The sequence below is a fragment of the Pundamilia nyererei genome, unplaced genomic scaffold (assembly GCF_000239375.1).
Source record: "Pundamilia nyererei isolate P.nyererei 1_Seehausen unplaced genomic scaffold, PunNye1.0 scaffold00121, whole genome shotgun sequence".
In the NCBI taxonomy this organism is placed as follows: domain Eukaryota; kingdom Metazoa; phylum Chordata; class Actinopteri; order Cichliformes; family Cichlidae; genus Pundamilia; species Pundamilia nyererei.
In genome coordinates this window covers 1,971,645-1,991,283 of record NW_005187522.1, presented here as the reverse complement: position 1 = coordinate 1,991,283, position 19,639 = coordinate 1,971,645, and the positions used below count along the sequence as shown (strand labels likewise).

Below are 19,639 nucleotides of genomic sequence, written 5' to 3'. Positions count from 1 at the left end.
GTGAACCCTTGTGCAAAGGCCTGGGTTTGACTCCACAATAGGACATTTCCTGCATGTGTGCTCTGATGTCCTGTTCAAAATAAAAGTGAAAAAGGCCCAAAAATAAACCTGGTGAGAATAAAAGTGTCAAGATTAGCAGAGTTAAATTAGCATTTAAAGATGTGCTTAGGGGTCCTTGAATCTGTCCCAGCTGGCCTGATACAAAAACATAAATGACATCTAAAGTGAAAACTACTATACAATGAATGACAGAGATATGTTTATTGACATATCCATCAGTGCGGATTCCAATGCAATTTAACCATGCAAATTATCCAAGACACGAGTAGATCATAGTTCCAGTGCTTTTTGTTTTTAACTGAACAAAACGTTACACATAAAAAGACTGTGGAGGTATTCCATAATCCTTATGTCTCTCTCATATTATACACTGTGGGGGTGTTTGCATTAGCGGGACATTACCATGTTAGAGAAAATGACTTGCAATCGAGGACAATCATTGACACGGGCTTGTTTTTAGATACATCCTCCTCAAATTTATGATATGAACCAAGAACGGGGACTTTGTTTTTACACAAACTCTATTGCTATGTGTTCATAAAGAGGTAATCTAATATATTTATTTATATATATAATTTTTTATATATATTCAAACCAGACAAAGCAAGTTCTGATAAAACCACACACTTGTGGCAAATTCTTAAAAAATAAATGATGGAAGAATTCAGATTTGTCTTGTTTCAACAACAAAAAAAGGAAAGAAAAACATATGGCAGTAAAATCAATATCCAAACGGTAAGGCACTAGGTGGGCCAAATGCTACACCTGTTTAGTCTTCTACAAATAATTTACAGTCAAGTCAAACAGTGCAGTTTTACATTTGTTAACTTAATGTTTTCCTTTTGAACCACTTATCTATGAATCAATGTAAGGCAATACATTACAAAGAAAAAATACACTGAATACACAAAAAAAAAATATTACAGACAATGTACCAAATAAACAAAAAAAGTTTTAGGACTCCTATATACCATTACAATGGAATTTTCCTTATGGCTTGGAGCAATAAAAATAATTATAATAAAAACAATGCATAGATTTAAATGATGATCTTGCATGCTCCTCACTCAATACTCAAAACATCTAATACTCATGTCCCAATACGTTGTCCCAAACCTGATATAACTGACTTGCAGAGTGATAAGAATAAAGGCAAAAAGGCCAGAGACGTTAGATGAAGGCATCAGTCATTTAAAAAAAACAACAACAAAACCAAAACAAAACAAAAGCATACTTGCATTAAAGCCCACGTTATCCGGCAGGTGGGGGAAAGAAATTACTAAATAGATATCAATTTTCCGCCCCTGAGACACAACCTTTCGCCGCAGATCTGCAATCCCTGTATGACAGTACCTTAAACTGAACACATACATGCAGCAGTCCCAGCAAAACCCCCTTTTACCTTCCAGTTTCCATTCCAACTCTCACATGATATGAAGCACAGGATGTCTACATGACAGGAGTCCCTCTCTCCCTCTGTTGTCCATCTTTAGATCAAGACGTGTGCGCCATCTTCTGGTGAAAACGTAGAGCTGCAAGTTTGCTGAGTTGGTCAAGTGACTCCCTCCCCTTGTATCAGGCTTTTTTAATGTCCACGATGCCTTGTGTCTGAAGTGTGTTGCAATTTCTCCAGCGTTGGTTATTTGTCAATATACATATATTTTTTTTAGCTTTGTTTTTTTTGTTTTTTAATGAATTATCTATGCAATACAGTTTCTTTCCATTTTTGAGGATGAGGAAGGAAGGGAAAGTTTAGAGTCCAGAGAAAAATCCCAATGGTTCAGATGGTTAGCTGAAAGAAGAACAGAGACAGGTGTCCAGTAAAAGAAAGGCCTTTTCAAAATAAAATAAAAAACCTTCGTTAGTAACCCAGTCTAACAACAGAAACAGAAAAGCTGGCTTACAGACACTATAACACCTTTTCATGATGTTTGACCAGTAATGTAAAAATCCTGAATATTGGTCTAATGAGAGTTGCCATGTAAGAATATGAAGTTAGTAACTGACCCCAACAACACATTAGTGCCAATTAGAAAATCCCAAGTGTCAACTGCACAGAGCCCAAGAGTCAACCAAGCAACCAGGAAGTGTCTCTTGAGTTTGAAACACCCAATAACACAATTAATAAATAGACAAGTTTAAAGTCATAGAAAAAAGTCTGTTTTTTAAAAACGCACACACACACAAAAAAAAAAAAAACTTTCTGAAGAAGTTCCTGTCAACAAGTGCTCGATGTTGTGTCTGCTGCTTGGAGGGTGGACTGCGCTCTGCTACAACACAGGAGACAAACAGCAGGTCACATGACTGACTTGACCACATCTCAGCCCACAAGATGGGTTTGAGGAGAGAGAGAAAAAAAAAGGCTACTGACTGCAGCACACCCTGACTGACTGCCTGAAGAGAAAAAATACTCACGTTTTATCCTAGTTATCTAAAGTTATTTCACCATTAGTGAAAATATGTAAACGCAATCTGAGTTAATAAATAAATACAAATAAGGTCTGACGAGATGGGTTCATTTCAAAGTTATCAAGTTACCTCAGCTTTCCTGTATTGCTTTTAGGGTTCTTGCGGAAGGATTGGTTGGGTCCAGAGCGAGTGGACATGGACCGCGGCGAGGCTCTTGTGAATGTCGACGGCGGGGTCTTGGGAATCTTCTTTCCGAGGTGGCCGATCCATTTCTTCTGCTCGTCTTGGGTCAGAGCCAGCAGCAGCATGTCCCGGGCAGAGGTCACGTCGTAGTTTACTGGACAGGATGACACAATCAAGCCTTAAAAACATGACCTCGAACTATCCAAGTCCTCCAAATGACTTTGTTTACACATTAGCAGATGTGTGGTACAAAACCTGATCGTGCCAGTGGTTTCACACTATTTCACTGATGAACAAGTGGCAGTGACGTGTCAACATAAGCTGGAATTTGCCAAGGGAGGACGAAACAAGGATGTAAACAACGCAGGATTTAAAATACTTTTTTTCAACAAAAAGGCCTCAAGGATATAAACAATGTTTATATGACTGATACTGAAATTAAACAACAACAAGAACTCCCTTAGAAACCTCTGAGTTTAGCTGCAACAATAACCAATTTGTCCTGTTTACTTTGAGTATCCCAAAATGCTTCGTCAGTGAATTCCAACTTAAAGCTTGTACATAAACTAGAAAACACCTTCAAGGATTTATAGATACGGACTGTTTATTGTCTTAAAATGCTCGTGATACCAGCTTAGCCTGCAGAGATAAGAATTTGTGTTTTACCTTTGCAAGGAGCAATAACATCCTCCTTTTTGTCGAGGTGGTCCTTGTGGCACTTCACGTGGCAGCGGCGACACTCCAGGGCCGGAGGCGGCTTGAAGACGTGCCACAGAGGCTTGGCACAGGCCTCGCAGTTTGAAGGGAAGTGATATAACGTGGGGATGAACTCGTGGCCTTTGTGTGGGAGACAGTTGGTCTTGTCGCCCTGAGGGACTGTCTCTAGATCCGCCTCCTTCCTGCACTCTCCCTCATTAGCATACAAAATCTGAATAGTTAGAGAGAGATAGACAGGGCCTTGTTTCTGTGGCTGAGAAAACTCTATTCATGACTGCATGGAAATGTGAACATAAAAATAAAACTGCACATTAAAAAAACAACAACAAAAAAAAGCCTACCTGGAAAATCCTTGGAATCTCATCAGTCTCAGCTCGGTACACATCTCCTTGCGTGACTGGCCTCACATGAAACAGTTTGCTACACAAGAAGGTAAAAAAAAGAGAAGAAATCCATTAACCTTTGTTACTTGTTTTCTTCTCTACATTTTTCAAGAAGACCGAGCTAGCAAGAAAAAGACGCCACAAAGAAAAACACTTACTCGATATCCAGTACCATCGAGGGGTTGGACTGCTCCTTATCCTGCTCGTCATTGTAGAACAGAATCTTCTTACTACTCACCACCACATACTGCAAATGTTGCAGAGACAAATGAGAGGGTTGGTGAAACCTCTTTCTGCATAATGAAAAATGTGAGCGAGCAAAGGAACCGTGCGACACACACCTGCTTCTTCCATCCGTATCTTTTGATGTTAGCACGATTAGGAATAGACAGCCAACCCTCCAATCTGGACTCTGAAAAGCAGCAAAGAAGAAAAACATGAAAAGAAAAATTCTGTGCAAGTATTTAGAGACACTAGATGAAGGCCATGCAGCAAATCAGGTCCAAACTCAACTGGGGAGAAAAATAAAGAACAAGTCAATAAATAAATGAATAAATAAATAAAACACTGGTGAACGCCTCGGGAGTTTGCCAGCGTTAAGGTTAAGTGCACTGGAGTAGGTGACAAGAGAAGACTGTAGCTATCCCAGGCTGCAACTTCACACACCCATGCAAGAAGAGAATATTAGTATGAGTAAGGCCTTCTTATAGCATGCTAAGAGCGCATGTAAGACTGCAAAAGTATGTTAAAAATCCTGATGTAGTATTTGTGCATCTGGAATTCAATTAGCTTGATCACTCGCTCCTTTCACAGAAACAAATGTGTGTTATCTTTATTCAAAAATTAAATCATAAATGCAAGTGCATGCAGCTGAAACAACACGATCTAAACAGGTTCAGTAGGGGGGAAAAAAAAAAAAAAAACCACAAAAAAGTGGGATTTGTCTACTACATGTGAGGTCGTGAGGGAGGTCTTCGTGTCCAAACGAGCAGCGATTTGTGGTGAGCATGCCGACACAGACACAAGGGTGTTGCGTGTTTGAAGAACACGTTTGTTCCAGTGTTTGGAGACATTTAAAAGGTGCTGAGAGTGACGCGGCAGACCTCACACCGGGTGTTGTGTCAGTAAACTTTGTTCTAATTTGGCTGCTTCACTGCTCAGGTCGGCCTCGTGACATTAAGCAAATTCACTCCCAGCGCTCTCTCGTAATATCTCGTCACTGTTAGTCATTACATTATTTTTTTCTCCTCTAGAGCTGATTCACTCCCCACACTCTGACAGGCTTCTTTCAAAAGTGCTGTTGAATTCTCCCAGCAGATATGGCTGTCACACCTCTGGCAAAACAATACTTGAGAAATTGGGTGGAGGGGAAAAAAACAAACAAACTACAGTACACACACATACAACAGCAACAACGCAGGCCGGGCAAAAAGGGGCTGATTCACCGAGTTACTCACAGAGGAAAAGGAATGGAAGTTACAAAGATAAGAAGAGCAAGGAGAACCAACTGGGCATGAGGGAAATAAAGAAGAGATTGATTTAACCACAGCTACCAACAAACATGAAAACAGCCAGCACAACATATATTCATACACATGTTAGATGTCATTTAAGAAGGTGATGCATTAGAAAGAGAATTAAGTGAGTCAGTACAGCTGCTTCCCTGCCTTCTAACACCTTACTGTACTAAACTTAAACTGCTTGGAAAATAATCATTCACACGATGCTCTAAATACAGATTCAGATCTTTTGGCTCATGAACTAAAAACAACACATTTAAAAGAATAAAACCTGAAAGGGAGACTTATTTTAGACAAGACAAAAGTCAAATGTGTCAAATAAACCAAAACAAAAATCATATTCAGAAGGTTATACTTCAGGAATCGAGTCCTCGTGGTACCTACGCTAACTGACACAGACAAAGTAAGTCAAGTTTTCAACCAAGTAAAATCCCACACCGCATAACTTCGTCACCAGATCAAAGTTCACGAGTGTAGGTTTATTTGATTTTTAACTGTCACTGTGATCGATAAAGGCAACAGCAGCTGTGACGGGCTGGGAACATACCTGCGATATTACTGTCCGTCTCGTCTGTCTGCAGGCTGGTGACGCTGGAGTTATCCATGCGCTGCTGCAGGTCGTTCAGTTTCTCCCGGAGCTGCTCGATGTCGCTCTCCTTGCTGTCCAGCTGCATCTGCAACTCGTTGCGATACGTGCTTTCCTCTGCCAATTGCTGGTGGTAGGAAGGTCAAAGGTTAAAACCAAATAATAGTCCACAGATCATCATACTGGGCCGCAGCGCAACCAGACGTTCACGTACCGCCTGCATCTCGCTCAGCTCCTTCTGGTATTTGATGGCCATGTGGTTAAACTTTTCCTTCTCCTGATTAAGCTCCAGCTGAAGCTTGCGGTTTTCCTTCTCCTTTTTCCGCAGATCAGCTGTGCTACCCTTCTTCTTCTGGTCCAGCTTCATGTCTTTACGATTCATGATCTCTGCCAGTTTGTTCACCGCCTGACGGATGGAAAAGACCGAACAGTTGAACACATCGGCCGCATCTCTCCACTTGTTTACAGGAACAGTATGGAGTAACTTCTCGAAAAGTAAGAGGCTCTTACCTGAGTCTTCAGTGTGCGCTCTGTGTAGAGGATCTTCTCGTAGTTGGCCTTGATTGATTTTTCAATTTCTTCCTTCTGAGCGACATATTCTGAGAGAGACAAGGGGAATAAGCTTGTACATCGACATTAATTACAACGCGGAGATGTGCGCATCATGAAAAGCACAGTACCTTCATCCTGAATACGAAGCTTTTCACTTAACTCCGTCTTCTCTCTGCTGAGATTCTCCACATCTTTGGTCAGAGTTTTATAGGATTCCTCAAGCTGTGCAAAAATATGAAGATGTTTATTTTCTCTACTTTAAGTTAACAGAATTAGAAATTGAGCAATGAATATGAGTGTGGGAATAAAGAAAATGCTGTCAGTGTGTGTTTGAAGGCTCACCCGTGCAATAGTAGCCTCTTTCTCCCCAATCTCCTGCTTATGCCTTGTCACTGCTTTCTTGTTCTCTTGGCTGAGCTCGAAATACTGCTCCTCCTGAAGTGCCCGAGCAAGCTGTTCTGACTCGGCCTTGGTCACTGTCAGATCCAGCTGTGCAGACAAGGAATCCCTGTGTGCAGGATAAAGGAAGTTTGATTTTAAAAAAGAAAAAACCTCATCACTTGAATTTTCCCCCCATCAAACAGCAAAAGCTGAAAGAAATGAGGAATACTTACAAAAGGTTAAAGGTTATTTAGATATATAAGAAGGCTGCAATATGCATGAGGAGAACCGAGCCTCTTACCTTTCGTTGCACAAATCCTGCACCTTCTTATTAGCCTCCTGTATCTGCCGGTTCCTTTCCTCAATCTCCTCTTTTAGTTCTTTGACCTGAGTTTTGTAAAGCGTCTGAGGGAGAAAAAAAACGAGATTAGCTGGAGCTTTTCACATTAAATGAGCACGACAGAGAAACTGTGACATATACTCACAGAAAAATACTGTTCAGCCTCAAGCTGGTCCTGAAGTTCCCTCATCTGTCCCTCGTTGCCTCTGTACTGTCTGTTAGCACGCCAAAACAAATATGTTAGGTGTTTGATTTTTTTTCTTTAGTAAATCCAACATGTATCATATTTTACACAGCAACTAAAACACTTCAGCCAGGAAAACAAAAAAGAGACCTGACATCTTAATTCAGCCTAGTCAGCCGACGCAGTAGAGCAAACTAGCCAGAGGATTAGCAATCAAGTAGATGGAGCTGGACTGAGAGTAAACGCTAATCCTGTGGTGTAAACACTGTAGCAGAACAGCTTTGAGAGTCACGCTCTAAGCTGGAATAACAGCACTTTTATGAAAATAGGAGGCAATTATAGGGCAATTTACACCCCGACTTCCAAGGAGCATTACTGGCCAGTGCAGCAGTAAGAGAAAATAAGCCCTCCTGGCTACAGCTACTGCCAGTTTGTTTCCAGGTTAAATTAACTGACACAATGGTGCAAATGCCCCATTTCATGTATATATAACTATTAATCATCAATTTTATCTCCATCATATTTGATAATGTTTAAGGCTCTATAACTAGTGAGCAGACAACATGGATAACATTTTAAGAGAAAAACAAACATTGAGTTTTCTAACTAAAAGGTGAAACTTACTTGGACAGCTGTGCCAGCTGAAACTCCAGTGAGCGTTTACTTTCCAGTGATGTGTTGATCTCTTGTTTGAGCTGTTTCTCTGAACACCTAAGACGGTCCATCTCCTGCATGCGGGTCTTCAGGTCGTTCTGAATCTGGATGCGTTTGCTTGACTCCTGCTCTACCTGAATCTGCAGATTCTTCACCTGGAGAAGAACGAGAGGGCGGGAAAGAATTCTAGGAATCACGGCGCTGAAAGAAATAAAATGGCACACAAAACTCCATTGTGAGGATCGCTCAGTTACCTCATCCTCCAGCCGTTCCTTTTGCTTCATCAGCTGCTCCATTTTCTGCACAGACTGCTTAAGGTCAAACTCCAACATTGAGCACTGCTTCTCAACCTCCACCACCCGGCTCTCTGCCCTCATCCTTGCTCCCGTCTCCTCTGACATCTTCTGCTGGACAGCTGGAGAACATATTTGAAAAAGCAGTTAGTGTAATGGCTGTTTGGTTTTCGGGGATAACTACTATTTAACAACTCTTCAAGTTCACTTCAGATAATATATGCAGGAATGAGGGAACAGAAAGACGGCAACAGGTTTCAACTGGCGTCTGTTCAAAGCTCGAAAATTGCATAGAGACATTTGATACAGAAAAGCTGATTTTAATTTTTTCTTTTTTGTATGTATCACCAAGCTGAGCCGTCTGGGTGAATCTTTTGCTGTATCATTCTATTGCAAAAAAAAAAAACCTGAATATGCAACAAGGCAATGTCCTAACACGCTCATTGCTTTGCACCATGAATTCCTCTCACCGAAAACAGAACCTGGAGGTGACTTCTTATAAGATAGTAGAAAATAACCATGACGCAGAGAGAAAAGGTAACAATATTTGAGACAAATAGAACAGTCAAAGCAAAAAAAGAATCTTAATGATTTGAATTAGAGGGGTGGGGGGGAAACACAAGAAGTGAAGCAGGGCATGAGCGCACGTAGGCCTGACATACCAGACATGGCAGCTGATTTGGCTTCTTCGATAGACTCGTATTTGTCAGTGAGCTGTGCCCGCGTCACCCTGTGCTCCGTCTGTTCTTGCTCCAGACGCTGCTGCAAGGTCTTCAGTTTGTAATTCAGGTCTATCTCCAAATTGTTCTTTTCCTGTGGCGAGGGAAAACAACAAAAGAACACAACAACAACAAAAAATCAAACAACTTGCACACGTCTACAAATTGGATGCACAAATACCACTCAGTGTGACATGCATACCTTCTCCAAATTATTGCTTCTTTCCTGGGCCTGTTTGCGTTCCGCCTCCATCTTGGACAGACTAAGCTTCAAGTTTTTGTTATCCTCTTGCAACCCCGACAATCTCGCTAAGAGTGAAAGATAAAGGCAGACAGTTAAGACATGAAGCTGGGTTTTTTCCTCTTTTTTTAAAGCCTTTTAAAGTAATTATTTCATACCAATTCAATTCTACTTTGGACTTTTAAATATGTATTTTAACTGTATGGTAACACTTGCTTTTTCAGTTATCAATAACTGAAACTGTAATCTGGTCGAGCTATCGCAGATTTCACTTGTTTTCGAAGTGATATATCAGTGTCACCTTGCAGCTCCCTGATCTCCTCTGAGTCCTGACTGTAGTTCCTCCGTTCAGAGTCCAGGGTGCTCTGTAGAAGCAGGAGCTCTTTCTCCAGCTGCGCCTTCTCTCCTTCTACTGCGCGGCTCCTCTCCTGCAGCTCACGGTTCAAATTCTCCAAATGTGCCATTGACTTGGTCATCTCTGTGTGGCTCTTCCTCAGTCTCCCCGCCGTGTCTGACTCTGCACGCAGCAAGTCGTTGGCCTCTTCCAGCTGTCAATCCAAAATAAAAATTAAAGAAAAAAATCCAACACAAAGGGAGGGAAAAAACATTTAATGTTTTGTCCTTCAGTTTCCAGAGTGTGCATGCATGTGTCTGCTGTATACCTGATTCTGAAGCTGGGTAATCTTGTCATTTGAGGCTTGCGAGTTCTGACTGATTTTCTTCATATCTTCCAACTGCTCCTTCAAATTTGACACTAAGGGGAAATAAAGGAAATAAAGAATAAGAAAAAAAACTCAACCTCATTTAAGCTCCTCTTTCCAATTACAGCAGAGTTAGATTTAGTTTCCCCAGTATAAATTATTTTATGTCAGCAGCCTAGAGCCAACACACATCATTAACTTTATTATATGAACATTAGATTTTACCACTACATAATAGCAGCTGCTTGTTTAGCTATGGGTGTGTTTATAAATGTATTGTGACATGGCTGAGGTGCCTTTTAGTAATTCATTATTCAGTAATTCATTTTTTTTCCAGAGTGATCAGACTAGGAGTGTCTGAGGCAGGTTTGTCTTTCTTCATTTTTAGACTTTATGTTTACAAAAACTATTAACTCTGGACAGCAAATTACTGCTAAAGGACTGAAAGAAAGTATTAGCACAAAGAACATTCGTGACTTTTTTTTGTGTTTTTCTTCAAAAATAAATTAAATTAAATGTCAAAAAGAGCTGATAAGAGTAATTTCAAGTCAGAAGCCCATGTGCAGAAAGTCAGCAGTTAGGAAGATGAAGACGGTACGAGGTTATCAGGTAATCCAATCAGCACATTAGGCTTCATCTGATAAAAAAAAGTACATACTTCATCTTACTCAACGATTAAAATTCTTCCCAACTTTGCTAGTACTGGGTTGAACACCAATTTGCCTTTAGAACTTCTTTCATTCTTCATGGTGCTCGAAACATTCCTCCGACGTTTGGCTCCATATTGATACGAAAGCATCACACAGTTTCTGCAATTTTGTCGCCTGGACATCCAAATTAAGAATCCCTCATTCATCAGATTCCAAAGTTGCATTTATTGGTTTGAGTCCTCCTGACTGTGGAGGCCATTGGAGTACAGTGAACTTCCTGCCATTCTTTTGCGGACCATTCTCTGAAACATCCCAGCTCATCTGGCACCAACAAACAAGCCATCTTCAAAGTCACTTATATCCCCTCTGTTTCCCATTCTGATGCCCAGTTTGAACTTTAGCAGGTCATCTTAACCATATCTACCGGCCTTCGTGCACCGACTTCCTGCTATGTGATTGATTAGATATTTGCATTAACAAGCAGTTGAACATGTGTACCTAATAAAGTGACCAGTGTGTGTATTTTGCAAGAAGTCTAACTCATAACCTCAGCAGCATTTCATTAAGTTCACCTTCGTTTTCCAAATTCCGTCTCTTCTCTGACTCCTGGTCGGCTTTTCTTTGGTACTCTGTGAATCTGTGCTGCTGCATAAGCTTGTCCTTCTCCAGCAGAGACAAGCTGGCATCGGCGCTCTTCCTCAGGTTTGCCTAAAGCGAGGAACAAAAGAGCAGCTTTGATGTGGATGGGGAACAAGCTCTAATCTAGCCACTGATCTGAAACAGTAATATATTTAACTTCATAGCTTGCTAGCGACACCACACTATATTAACAAAATCAAAGGAGTGTACTGCAAAGCTGATAACAGGAATTTATAATGCGAGGAAGAAATATTTTTTAAAAAGGCATTTACCTCTTCATCCAGCTCTTTCATAATCTTTTCAATCTTGTTGTTTGATGTCCTAGGGGCAACAAGAGAAAAAATAAATAAAAATAAATAAATAAACACTCTGAATGTCTCTCACAGAGATGAAACAATGAGGCTGAAGTTTGTAAAATCTTGTGAAAATTGTTTCATGGAAAACTCCAGTTTCCTCATAAAATCACAGAGGCACCAAGGGACAGAAGACACTTTGGGACCATGTCATTATTAAGTGTCATTCAAGCATTAATCCTCCCACGAAACAAAACTTTTTTTTAGAGTTTGCAACTCATCTATTCTGTTCTCATCAGGCTCAACGTTTTTGCAAGATGTCTTTAGTCAGACTAACAGGCAGACTCATTTTCCCATCATGGATTAAGAAATTTACATCTTCATTCTTTTCCTTCAAGCCGAGGCTTTGTCTTAATCTGTATTTTGGAAAGTGGCTATGAACGTAAGACAAAGGATTATTCCATACCTGCATTTCTGCTCCAACTCATCTTTCAACTGCATTTCACTGTGCAGCTGCTCCTCTAGCTGGTAGATTCGTTTTTGCAGGTTCTCCAACTGAACAGAAACATTCCATTTCAACTGATCAGATAAAGTCGCAGACATCCAACGTGTCAAAGACCTTGTCTTGAAGACTTGTACTCACATGACTCTTATCTTCTTTTGTGGAACTGCTACGCTTGTCACTGCTCTTCGTGTCAGCGGACCTTCGCAAAAGGCTGGGGAAAAAAGCGTTAACAGACAATGAACTTTTCATAAGTCTGTGACATTTACTCTGAAATTTGTTGTTGTTTGTTTGGCTCCATGGCTAAAGCATCCTTGATGCACAATTAAAAACCTGTATTGACATAATATATACAGGTATAAATATAAAAATTCAAGAAAGATGAAGGGAAAAAAGCAGAACACACACATAATTTAGTGGTACAAAGAACAAGTCTGGCAGACTTACTGTTGATTACTGTAATAGGTGAAGCCTACAAACGGGAGCTGGTTGCCCACAAAGGCCTTTGGTATGGGAAAGGTCTCCTCCTCTCCCCGATCCTCCTCAATGTCATCAAAGTTACTGGTGTCAGTGTCACTGCTAAGTTCGGGGACTACAGGGGCAGCCGCTGCACACAGCAAAGGAGACAACAAGGGGGGGGGGGGACACACCAAATTTTATTATACATAAAAGCCTCCATGTGTTAGAGGGCATGACAAAAATTCAGAGCACATGATTTGGAAAACACTCCTAAAAGTGTTGGCAGGTCTTTCACTACAGGGAATAACATAACACAAAGTCAGTCAATGTCCTGATACCATTCAAGTTTTGTTTAATATTAATTAATAAACACCAGGGATGTCATGAAAACTGATATTTCAGATCAAGTCAAAGCCAACACTGTGATTACTTAGTAATAACATAAAATAGTTTGCAAATGCAGCAACAGGTGTGGTGTGACTTGTGGGAAATTTTATATGGAGGAAATGATGAAGATCATCATAACAGATGAACTACACATTGAATTTAAGCTATGTTATAAGATGTACAGGGTGGGCCATTTATATGGATACACCGTAATAACATGGGAATGGTTGGTGATATTAAAGTCCTGTTTGTGGCATATTAGTATATGTGAGGGGGCAAACTCCTCAAGATGGGTGGTGACCATGGTGGCCATTTAGAAGTCGGCCATCTTGGATACAACTTTTGTTTTTTCAATAGGAAGAGGGCCATGTGACACATCAAACTTATTGGTAATGTCACAAGAAAAACAATGGTGTGCTTGGTTTCAACGTAACTTTACTCTTTCATGAGTTATTTACAAGTTTCTCTTTGTTCACAGCCATTGACATGTCGAAGAGGTTAACACGCTAGGAGCGGATCGAAATTGTGTTGATATCTGGTGAACGCAGTAATCGGGTTATTGCATCAGATTTCAATCCAAGACACCCTACGAGACCACCCATCTCCCATGCTACAGTTAGCAAACTGCTTGCTAGGTTTCGTGAAACTGGTTCAGTGTTGGATTTGCCAAAACGTGGACGCAAGAAAACTGTCACTAGTGGCTGTTCTAGCTTCATTCAGCAAGAGCTCACAGTGTAGCACTCGTCGTATGTCACTGGAGAGTGGCATTAGTCGAACATCCCTTCGGCGGATATTAGCTACTCACAAATGGCACCCTTACAAACTCCAGCTACTGCAGCATCTCAACGAGGATGACCCAGATCGGCGCACATAATTTGCAGAATGGGCGAAACAAAAATTGGAACAGGACCCTCAGTTCACGCAGAAGATTTTGTTCAGTGATGAAACATTTATGTGAATGGTGAAGTTAAATAAAACCACCGCTACTGGTCTGACACTAACCCACATTGGATGGATCCCTCCAAGACTGCTGGAACAACAAAAGTGATGGTTTGGTGTGGTATATGGGGTACAACGATAGTGGGTCCATTCTTCATCAATGGAAACCTCAAGGCCACTGGATATTTGAAATTGCTACATGATGATGTGTTTCCCTCTTTATGCACTGAAGCTGGCACGTTCCCTGAGTTTTTCCAGCAAGATGGTGCACCACCACATTATGGGTGCCAGGTCCGAGCATTCCTAGATAAACAGTTTCCTGGAAAGTGGATTGGTCGTCGTGGGCCAGCTGAATGGCCCCCAAGGTCTCCTGATTTGACCCCCTTAGACTTTTATCTTTGGGGTCATCTGAAGGCAATTGTCTATGGTGTGAAGATACGAGATGTGCAGCACCTGAAACTACAGATACTGGATGCCTGTGCTGGCATTTCTCCTGCGGTGTTGCTATCAGTGTGTGAAGAGTGGGAGAAGAGGGTTGCATTGACAATCCAACACAATGGGCAGCACATTGAACACATTTTATAAGTGGTCAGAAACTTGTAAATAACTCATGAAAGAGTAAAGTTATGTTAAAACCAAGCACACCATTGTTTTTCTTGTGACATTACCAATAAGTTTGATGTGTCACATGGCCCTCTTCCTATTGAAAAAACAAAAGTTGTATCCAAGATGGCCGACTTCTAAATGGCCACCATGGTCACCACCCATCTTGAGGAGTTTGCCCCTCACATATACTAATGTGCCACAAACAGGACTTTAATATCACCAACCATTCCCATGTTATTACGGTGTATCCATATAAATGGCCCACCCTGTATAAGCCAAAACATTTATAACCTAAAATGATAGTTTCAGGCTAGAAACACATAATGTTCACAAAGACTTATCCTGTACAACTGATTAAAAAAGCTGATTAAGTCAATGTTAACACTATGATCAGTATTTAAAGAGCTTGCATTTAATGTTTTAACTGTTAGGAATCATGATATTTCAGTATTAATTTCTACTGACAACCATATTTCTGATATCCTATGGCTAGTACATACTGAAGCAAAGTAAGTCTATTTTCTAAGTGCAAAAGCTTAAAAACTAAAATGTTCTTTTTTTTTTTAAAATAATACATGCAAACTAAGTCATTTATATAGTCAGTTAGCCCAAACCAAAACAAATTTCTTGGCTTCTTCTTATCACTGTGGTATATTATAAATATTTAAATCTGCTGTAATTATGATATAATTATCTTTTTTCCCCTCCGGAATGACTTTTTTCTTTCTTTGGAGACCCTCTTAAAAACAAGGGAAAGCAGCCAGCTAGTAGAGCTGGTCAGCCCCTGATACACGAACGGGGTGGGGGTGGCGGTGGCAACAAAGTGCTGACTTCAGCCTAGTAAAGTATTAAATATAAAGCCAGTAAAGAACCGACTATAGCTAGTGGATTTAGCACTACATTTCTAATCTCTCTTTGCTCCAGTGTCAATCCCAGCGCATTAACATTTGCTTTAAACTGCTTTCCCCATTGTTGGCCTCAAAAATGCTGCGCTGCAAGTTATTACTCTGAGCAGGAATCACGTTTAGTCTTAGAAAGGATACTGAATGAATGGCTCGTCTACAAGAATTTCCTGCAACTGTCTGCAGTAGGTCAAATGGAAAACATGATCGCAGGATCCATGATTGCAATAACAGTGAGCCGCAGCCAAATTAAAAGGGAGTTGTGAAAATAATCCTTAACATTAAGAGTGAAAACATTCGTACTCTCTCTGATGTTCTCCCACGTCCACTGGTCATTCTTGAAGAAGGGATGCCTCTTGATTTCATCTACACCATTACGGCCGAGTCGAACATCCCTGTGGGGGTCAGGAGGAGAAATTTAGTCATTTCAGCAATTCTGTATGGTAATGTCAGCAGAAGACAGCAAGTATCTGAATGCAAAGAGAGCCATTATCTCTGCTATTAAGATTTTTTGTTTTTCCACAGAGGGTTCTCTACATCTGAAAACAATTTATGCAAAGAAAAGGATTTCTGACAAAAAGCTTCGTGATTCGCTGCTCGGTCTGTGGCCATCTAACCTGTCGGTCAGGAAAGCACAGATCAGATTCTTGGCGTCATTGGATATGTCGCTGTCATCAGGGAAGGTCAGCGCATTCTTGTGATTCATAATTTTGCTATAGGTCCCCACTAGTGAGTCTGCATAGAAAGGAGTGTCGCCTATGCACGGGACAAACGAGAGCAACAGGTAAGTAATATGTCTGGCTCTAAATATTTAAAATAAGTCATCTTTCAATGCAAATACTCACCAACTAACATTTCGTACAGAAACACTCCCACTGACCACCAGTCGCACTCTCTGCCATAATAGCCATCTCCTCCTTGGGATTTCAGTACCTCAGGTGAAATGTAGTCTGGAGTTCCCACTGCTGTGTCACATCGTACCATACCGTCCTGAAGGGCACGAGCATCATAAACATTAACAACTCCAACACTTTACTTTAAAAATTATCATTATTACAGGGATATGGTAAATAGACTCATTCTTATATAGCACCTTTTCACTTTGCCAGAGCACTCAAAGCACTTTACACAAGATGCCTCATTCACCCATTCATATAAGCACTTAAGCACTTTTGTCTATGCTTAAGTACTTTCTAGCTAATATTCACACAGACTCATACTCCGATAGATGCGTCAGAGAGCAATATGGAGTTAGCATCTTACCTAAAGATATTTGGCATGCAGACTGGAGAGCCAGGAATCAAACCACCAACCTTCCAATCAATAAATGACCAGCTCTACTGAGCTACAGCCAACCTGCCATCCCAGTAATTACTATTATTAATGTTGTTGTTTATTTAATTCTATAAAAGTGGATGAAAACAACAACTAAGTGATTTATCAGATTTTAACCTAAATTACAATTTTGGCTTTCAACAATTAGATCAAAACAAAACTATGATAATAATACAAATACTCTTCTTGCAGTGTTATTTATATGCCAGCTATGTCCAGACACTTAAACTCAGCTATTAATCTTTAACTCCTCGAGATCTATCTTGAAGTAAAACTCTTAAAGTAGATTTATGCGATTTTTATAAAAATGTTGAGGTGTCGAGTATGAGCTGCAAATAATCTAAAGCATTATTCACATCTTTCTGGCAACAAAACCGCCTCCCAGCTTTCCGAGTTAGAATTTTCCCCTCTCTCTAAGTAAACAATTAATCAACAGGTGCTGAGCTGAGCTAAAGATCTGTCAATAAATTCAGATCTGGTCCCCAAAAAAACCACCTCGACACCTCCACCTCATTTTTTCTTATACAAGGACACATTCTTAAAGTTCAGTAACTCCATACTCGTTGTTAAGATAATGTCTAATATTGCTCAATAATCAAGATTAAAATACAGACCTGAATAATCATGACTGGGATTCTCACTATAACTGAGCAGCATTAACTTGAGACACAGAAATTTTTAAAATAATCTTATCAACATCATCTGACAATATGGCTGTGTTGAAAGAAAGTGAATCTGATACCTTGTTCATTTTCATGCAGGTCCCAAAGTCTGCGAGCTTTAAGTGGCCTGCTTTGTCAAGCAACATGTTATCAGGCTTGACATCTCTGAGGAAACAAAAACATCGTTAGACATCAGTTCAAGCACGACGCCAATAAAAACATCCAAATCAAACACACGCATCACAAGGAAACTAAACTCATCCAAAACATTCAAAGGCTTCAGCAGCGTTCTCATGCTGAGCCGATGCATGGGCATTAGCGTTAAGGTTAGAGAAACAAAACAAAAAACAACACAGTCAGATCTGTCTGAACGCTGTAGCAGCGACAGATCAGATGGCATGAGGTATGTGGGCAGCTGTTAATGAGAATAGTGTTCATGTTTCTCTGCACATCGTGCAAATCTGAGCACGTCAGGAAATCCTTTATACAAGCTGTTATAAGACCATTTAATGCACAATAACGTTAACTTTATTAGAAATTAACATTGTTTTGCTGTTTGGGATGTGTTGTGTAATGTTTGGGTTAAAGCTGCCGTGGAAATGTGATTTCCTGCAAAAGGATTAATAAAGGATATATCCATCTAAAAAATGCTTTACTCCAATTAGAAGAAAACTGATGGAAAAAAATTCCACCACTGTACCCAGTAATGTTATGAACTCAAAGTGCTTCAGGGCTGTTGTGTGGAGAAACAATTTGATGTTCAGATGCATGCCATACTTGTTGCTCTGCTATTGACTATATAAAGCTCCCTCTGGCCCACGCCATTTCACACATTGGCAAACATGTTTGTTGCACTGGATGCCATGAGAAAAAAAAAAAACAAGCAAAAAAAAAAACAGTGCATGTCTACCCAACTTATCTTTAGCAATCTTTTACATATTAGAAAGCAAAATGAAGCTGACAGTGTGGAAAAATGTTTTGGGGTTTTTTTTTTCCAAAGTTCTGAGAAGCAGTTGTGAAGTCTTTTAAAACCGATAGCACCTAGCAACGTTACTTCCTGCTTATTACAATGCTTCCTTAGATCACAGGTTGCCACCAAACCTCTTTGATCCCGCTACAAATCTCACACAATTACAACGGGAAAAAATGCCTTGTGGGGGGGAAAAAAAACAGAACTAGAAATGACGATGTAACGTTAATAAGTCTTTTTAAATAACGAAAATAGCTCCTTTTTCAACATGTATGAACACCACGAACAGAGAAAAATACAAATGTTTTACTGTCACCTGTGAATGAAGCCCATAGAGTGGATTCCATCCAGGGCCAGGACTACCTCGGCTGTGTAAAAGCGAGCCCACTTCTCTGGGACGTCATAGTTGCTCATCAAGTTTACCAAATCACCACCAGGCATGTACTCCATCACCATGTAGAGGTAGCGGTCATCTTGGAATGCAAAAAAGAGCTGTAGAAGGACAGAATTCAAACAATTAGGAAAAGGATTCAAAAGTATCCCAACAATTTATGTCAGACACATGAATGAGGCTGGATTTATGTGGTCTGAATCATGTCTGACTAATAACTGCATGTTTAGACACTCCTCTGTCCCATCATACCTGAACGACCCATGAACTATTGGCAAAGGCCATGATGTCCCTCTCCTCCCAGAAGAAAGCAGAGTCTGACCTCTTGATCATCTCAAACTTACTCAGCAGCTTCATGGCATATACTTTGCTTGTCGCTTTATGTCTTACCTGAAAAACGATAATGAGGCAGCAATCAAGTCAGACTTATTCATCAATGTGCTACATTTATAGCTACTGTGCTATTCAAAGAAATAAAGAAATAAAAAGACAGAATGGCACTCTTACCAACTGCACCTCTCCAAATGCACCCCTCCCAATAACTTTAACCACCTCATAGTCCTCCGCTTTCATTCGCAGATCACGAATGTTACTAATCGTCTCTTTGTCTGGGGGGGGGAAGAAAAAAAAAACAAACATGCAAAGTTACCAGGAGAAATGCACAAAGCTCTTGTTATGGTGTTGACCTTTGAGAGAAGGTGTATCTCCATCACTGAGGGATCACAGCCTCCCTGTTTATGCAATCTCAGGGGTTACTTTCATAGGACATCCACATTGTTGGCAAGCAAAGCAGAACAAGTTGACAGCGTACTGCAACTGCACAGCTGAGTGACGCCGTTTAGGGAAAGTTTGTTGCTTACTGAGAGTTGGCCTTTCCCTGATGTAATAATTCTAGCTCCCCTTGGGGAGTCAGTATCCACTGTTCAGCCAAATTTGGTCAAAGCAGTACTAGTGGGATAATTTTCAATTCACATGACTCAC

The 19,639-nt window shown here is 40.4% G+C and overlaps 1 protein-coding gene across 2 annotated transcripts in view; it reads right to left on the bottom strand.

Moving 5' to 3' along the window:
• Nucleotides 1-246: 246 nt before the first annotated feature.
• rock1 (Rho-associated, coiled-coil containing protein kinase 1) overlaps nt 247-19,639 on the bottom strand; it is a 30,992-nt gene continuing 11,599 nt past the window's right edge. Inside the window, exons 3-33 of one of the 2 annotated variants that reach the window (XM_005742584.1) lie at nt 19,166-19,266; nt 18,911-19,048; nt 18,584-18,759; nt 17,378-17,462; nt 16,146-16,290; nt 15,918-16,056; nt 15,604-15,695; nt 12,455-12,614; nt 12,149-12,221; nt 11,972-12,060; nt 11,485-11,533; nt 11,146-11,281; nt 9,885-9,976; nt 9,524-9,770; nt 9,184-9,290; nt 8,925-9,075; nt 8,224-8,384; nt 7,940-8,124; nt 7,277-7,346; nt 7,093-7,196; nt 6,753-6,918; nt 6,539-6,632; nt 6,369-6,457; nt 6,073-6,264; nt 5,820-5,985; nt 4,094-4,164; nt 3,911-3,999; nt 3,711-3,789; nt 3,319-3,580; nt 2,599-2,806; nt 247-1,852 (exon numbers count right to left, since the gene is read on the bottom strand). In XM_005742584.1, the coding sequence (XP_005742641.1) occupies nt 1,849-1,852; nt 2,599-2,806; nt 3,319-3,580; nt 3,711-3,789; nt 3,911-3,999; nt 4,094-4,164; nt 5,820-5,985; nt 6,073-6,264; nt 6,369-6,457; nt 6,539-6,632; nt 6,753-6,918; nt 7,093-7,196; nt 7,277-7,346; nt 7,940-8,124; nt 8,224-8,384; nt 8,925-9,075; nt 9,184-9,290; nt 9,524-9,770; nt 9,885-9,976; nt 11,146-11,281; nt 11,485-11,533; nt 11,972-12,060; nt 12,149-12,221; nt 12,455-12,614; nt 15,604-15,695; nt 15,918-16,056; nt 16,146-16,290; nt 17,378-17,462; nt 18,584-18,759; nt 18,911-19,048; nt 19,166-19,266 (3,920 nt within the window). In that variant the 3' untranslated portion in view covers nt 247-1,848. The other variant, XM_005742583.1, reaches the window with a different exon arrangement.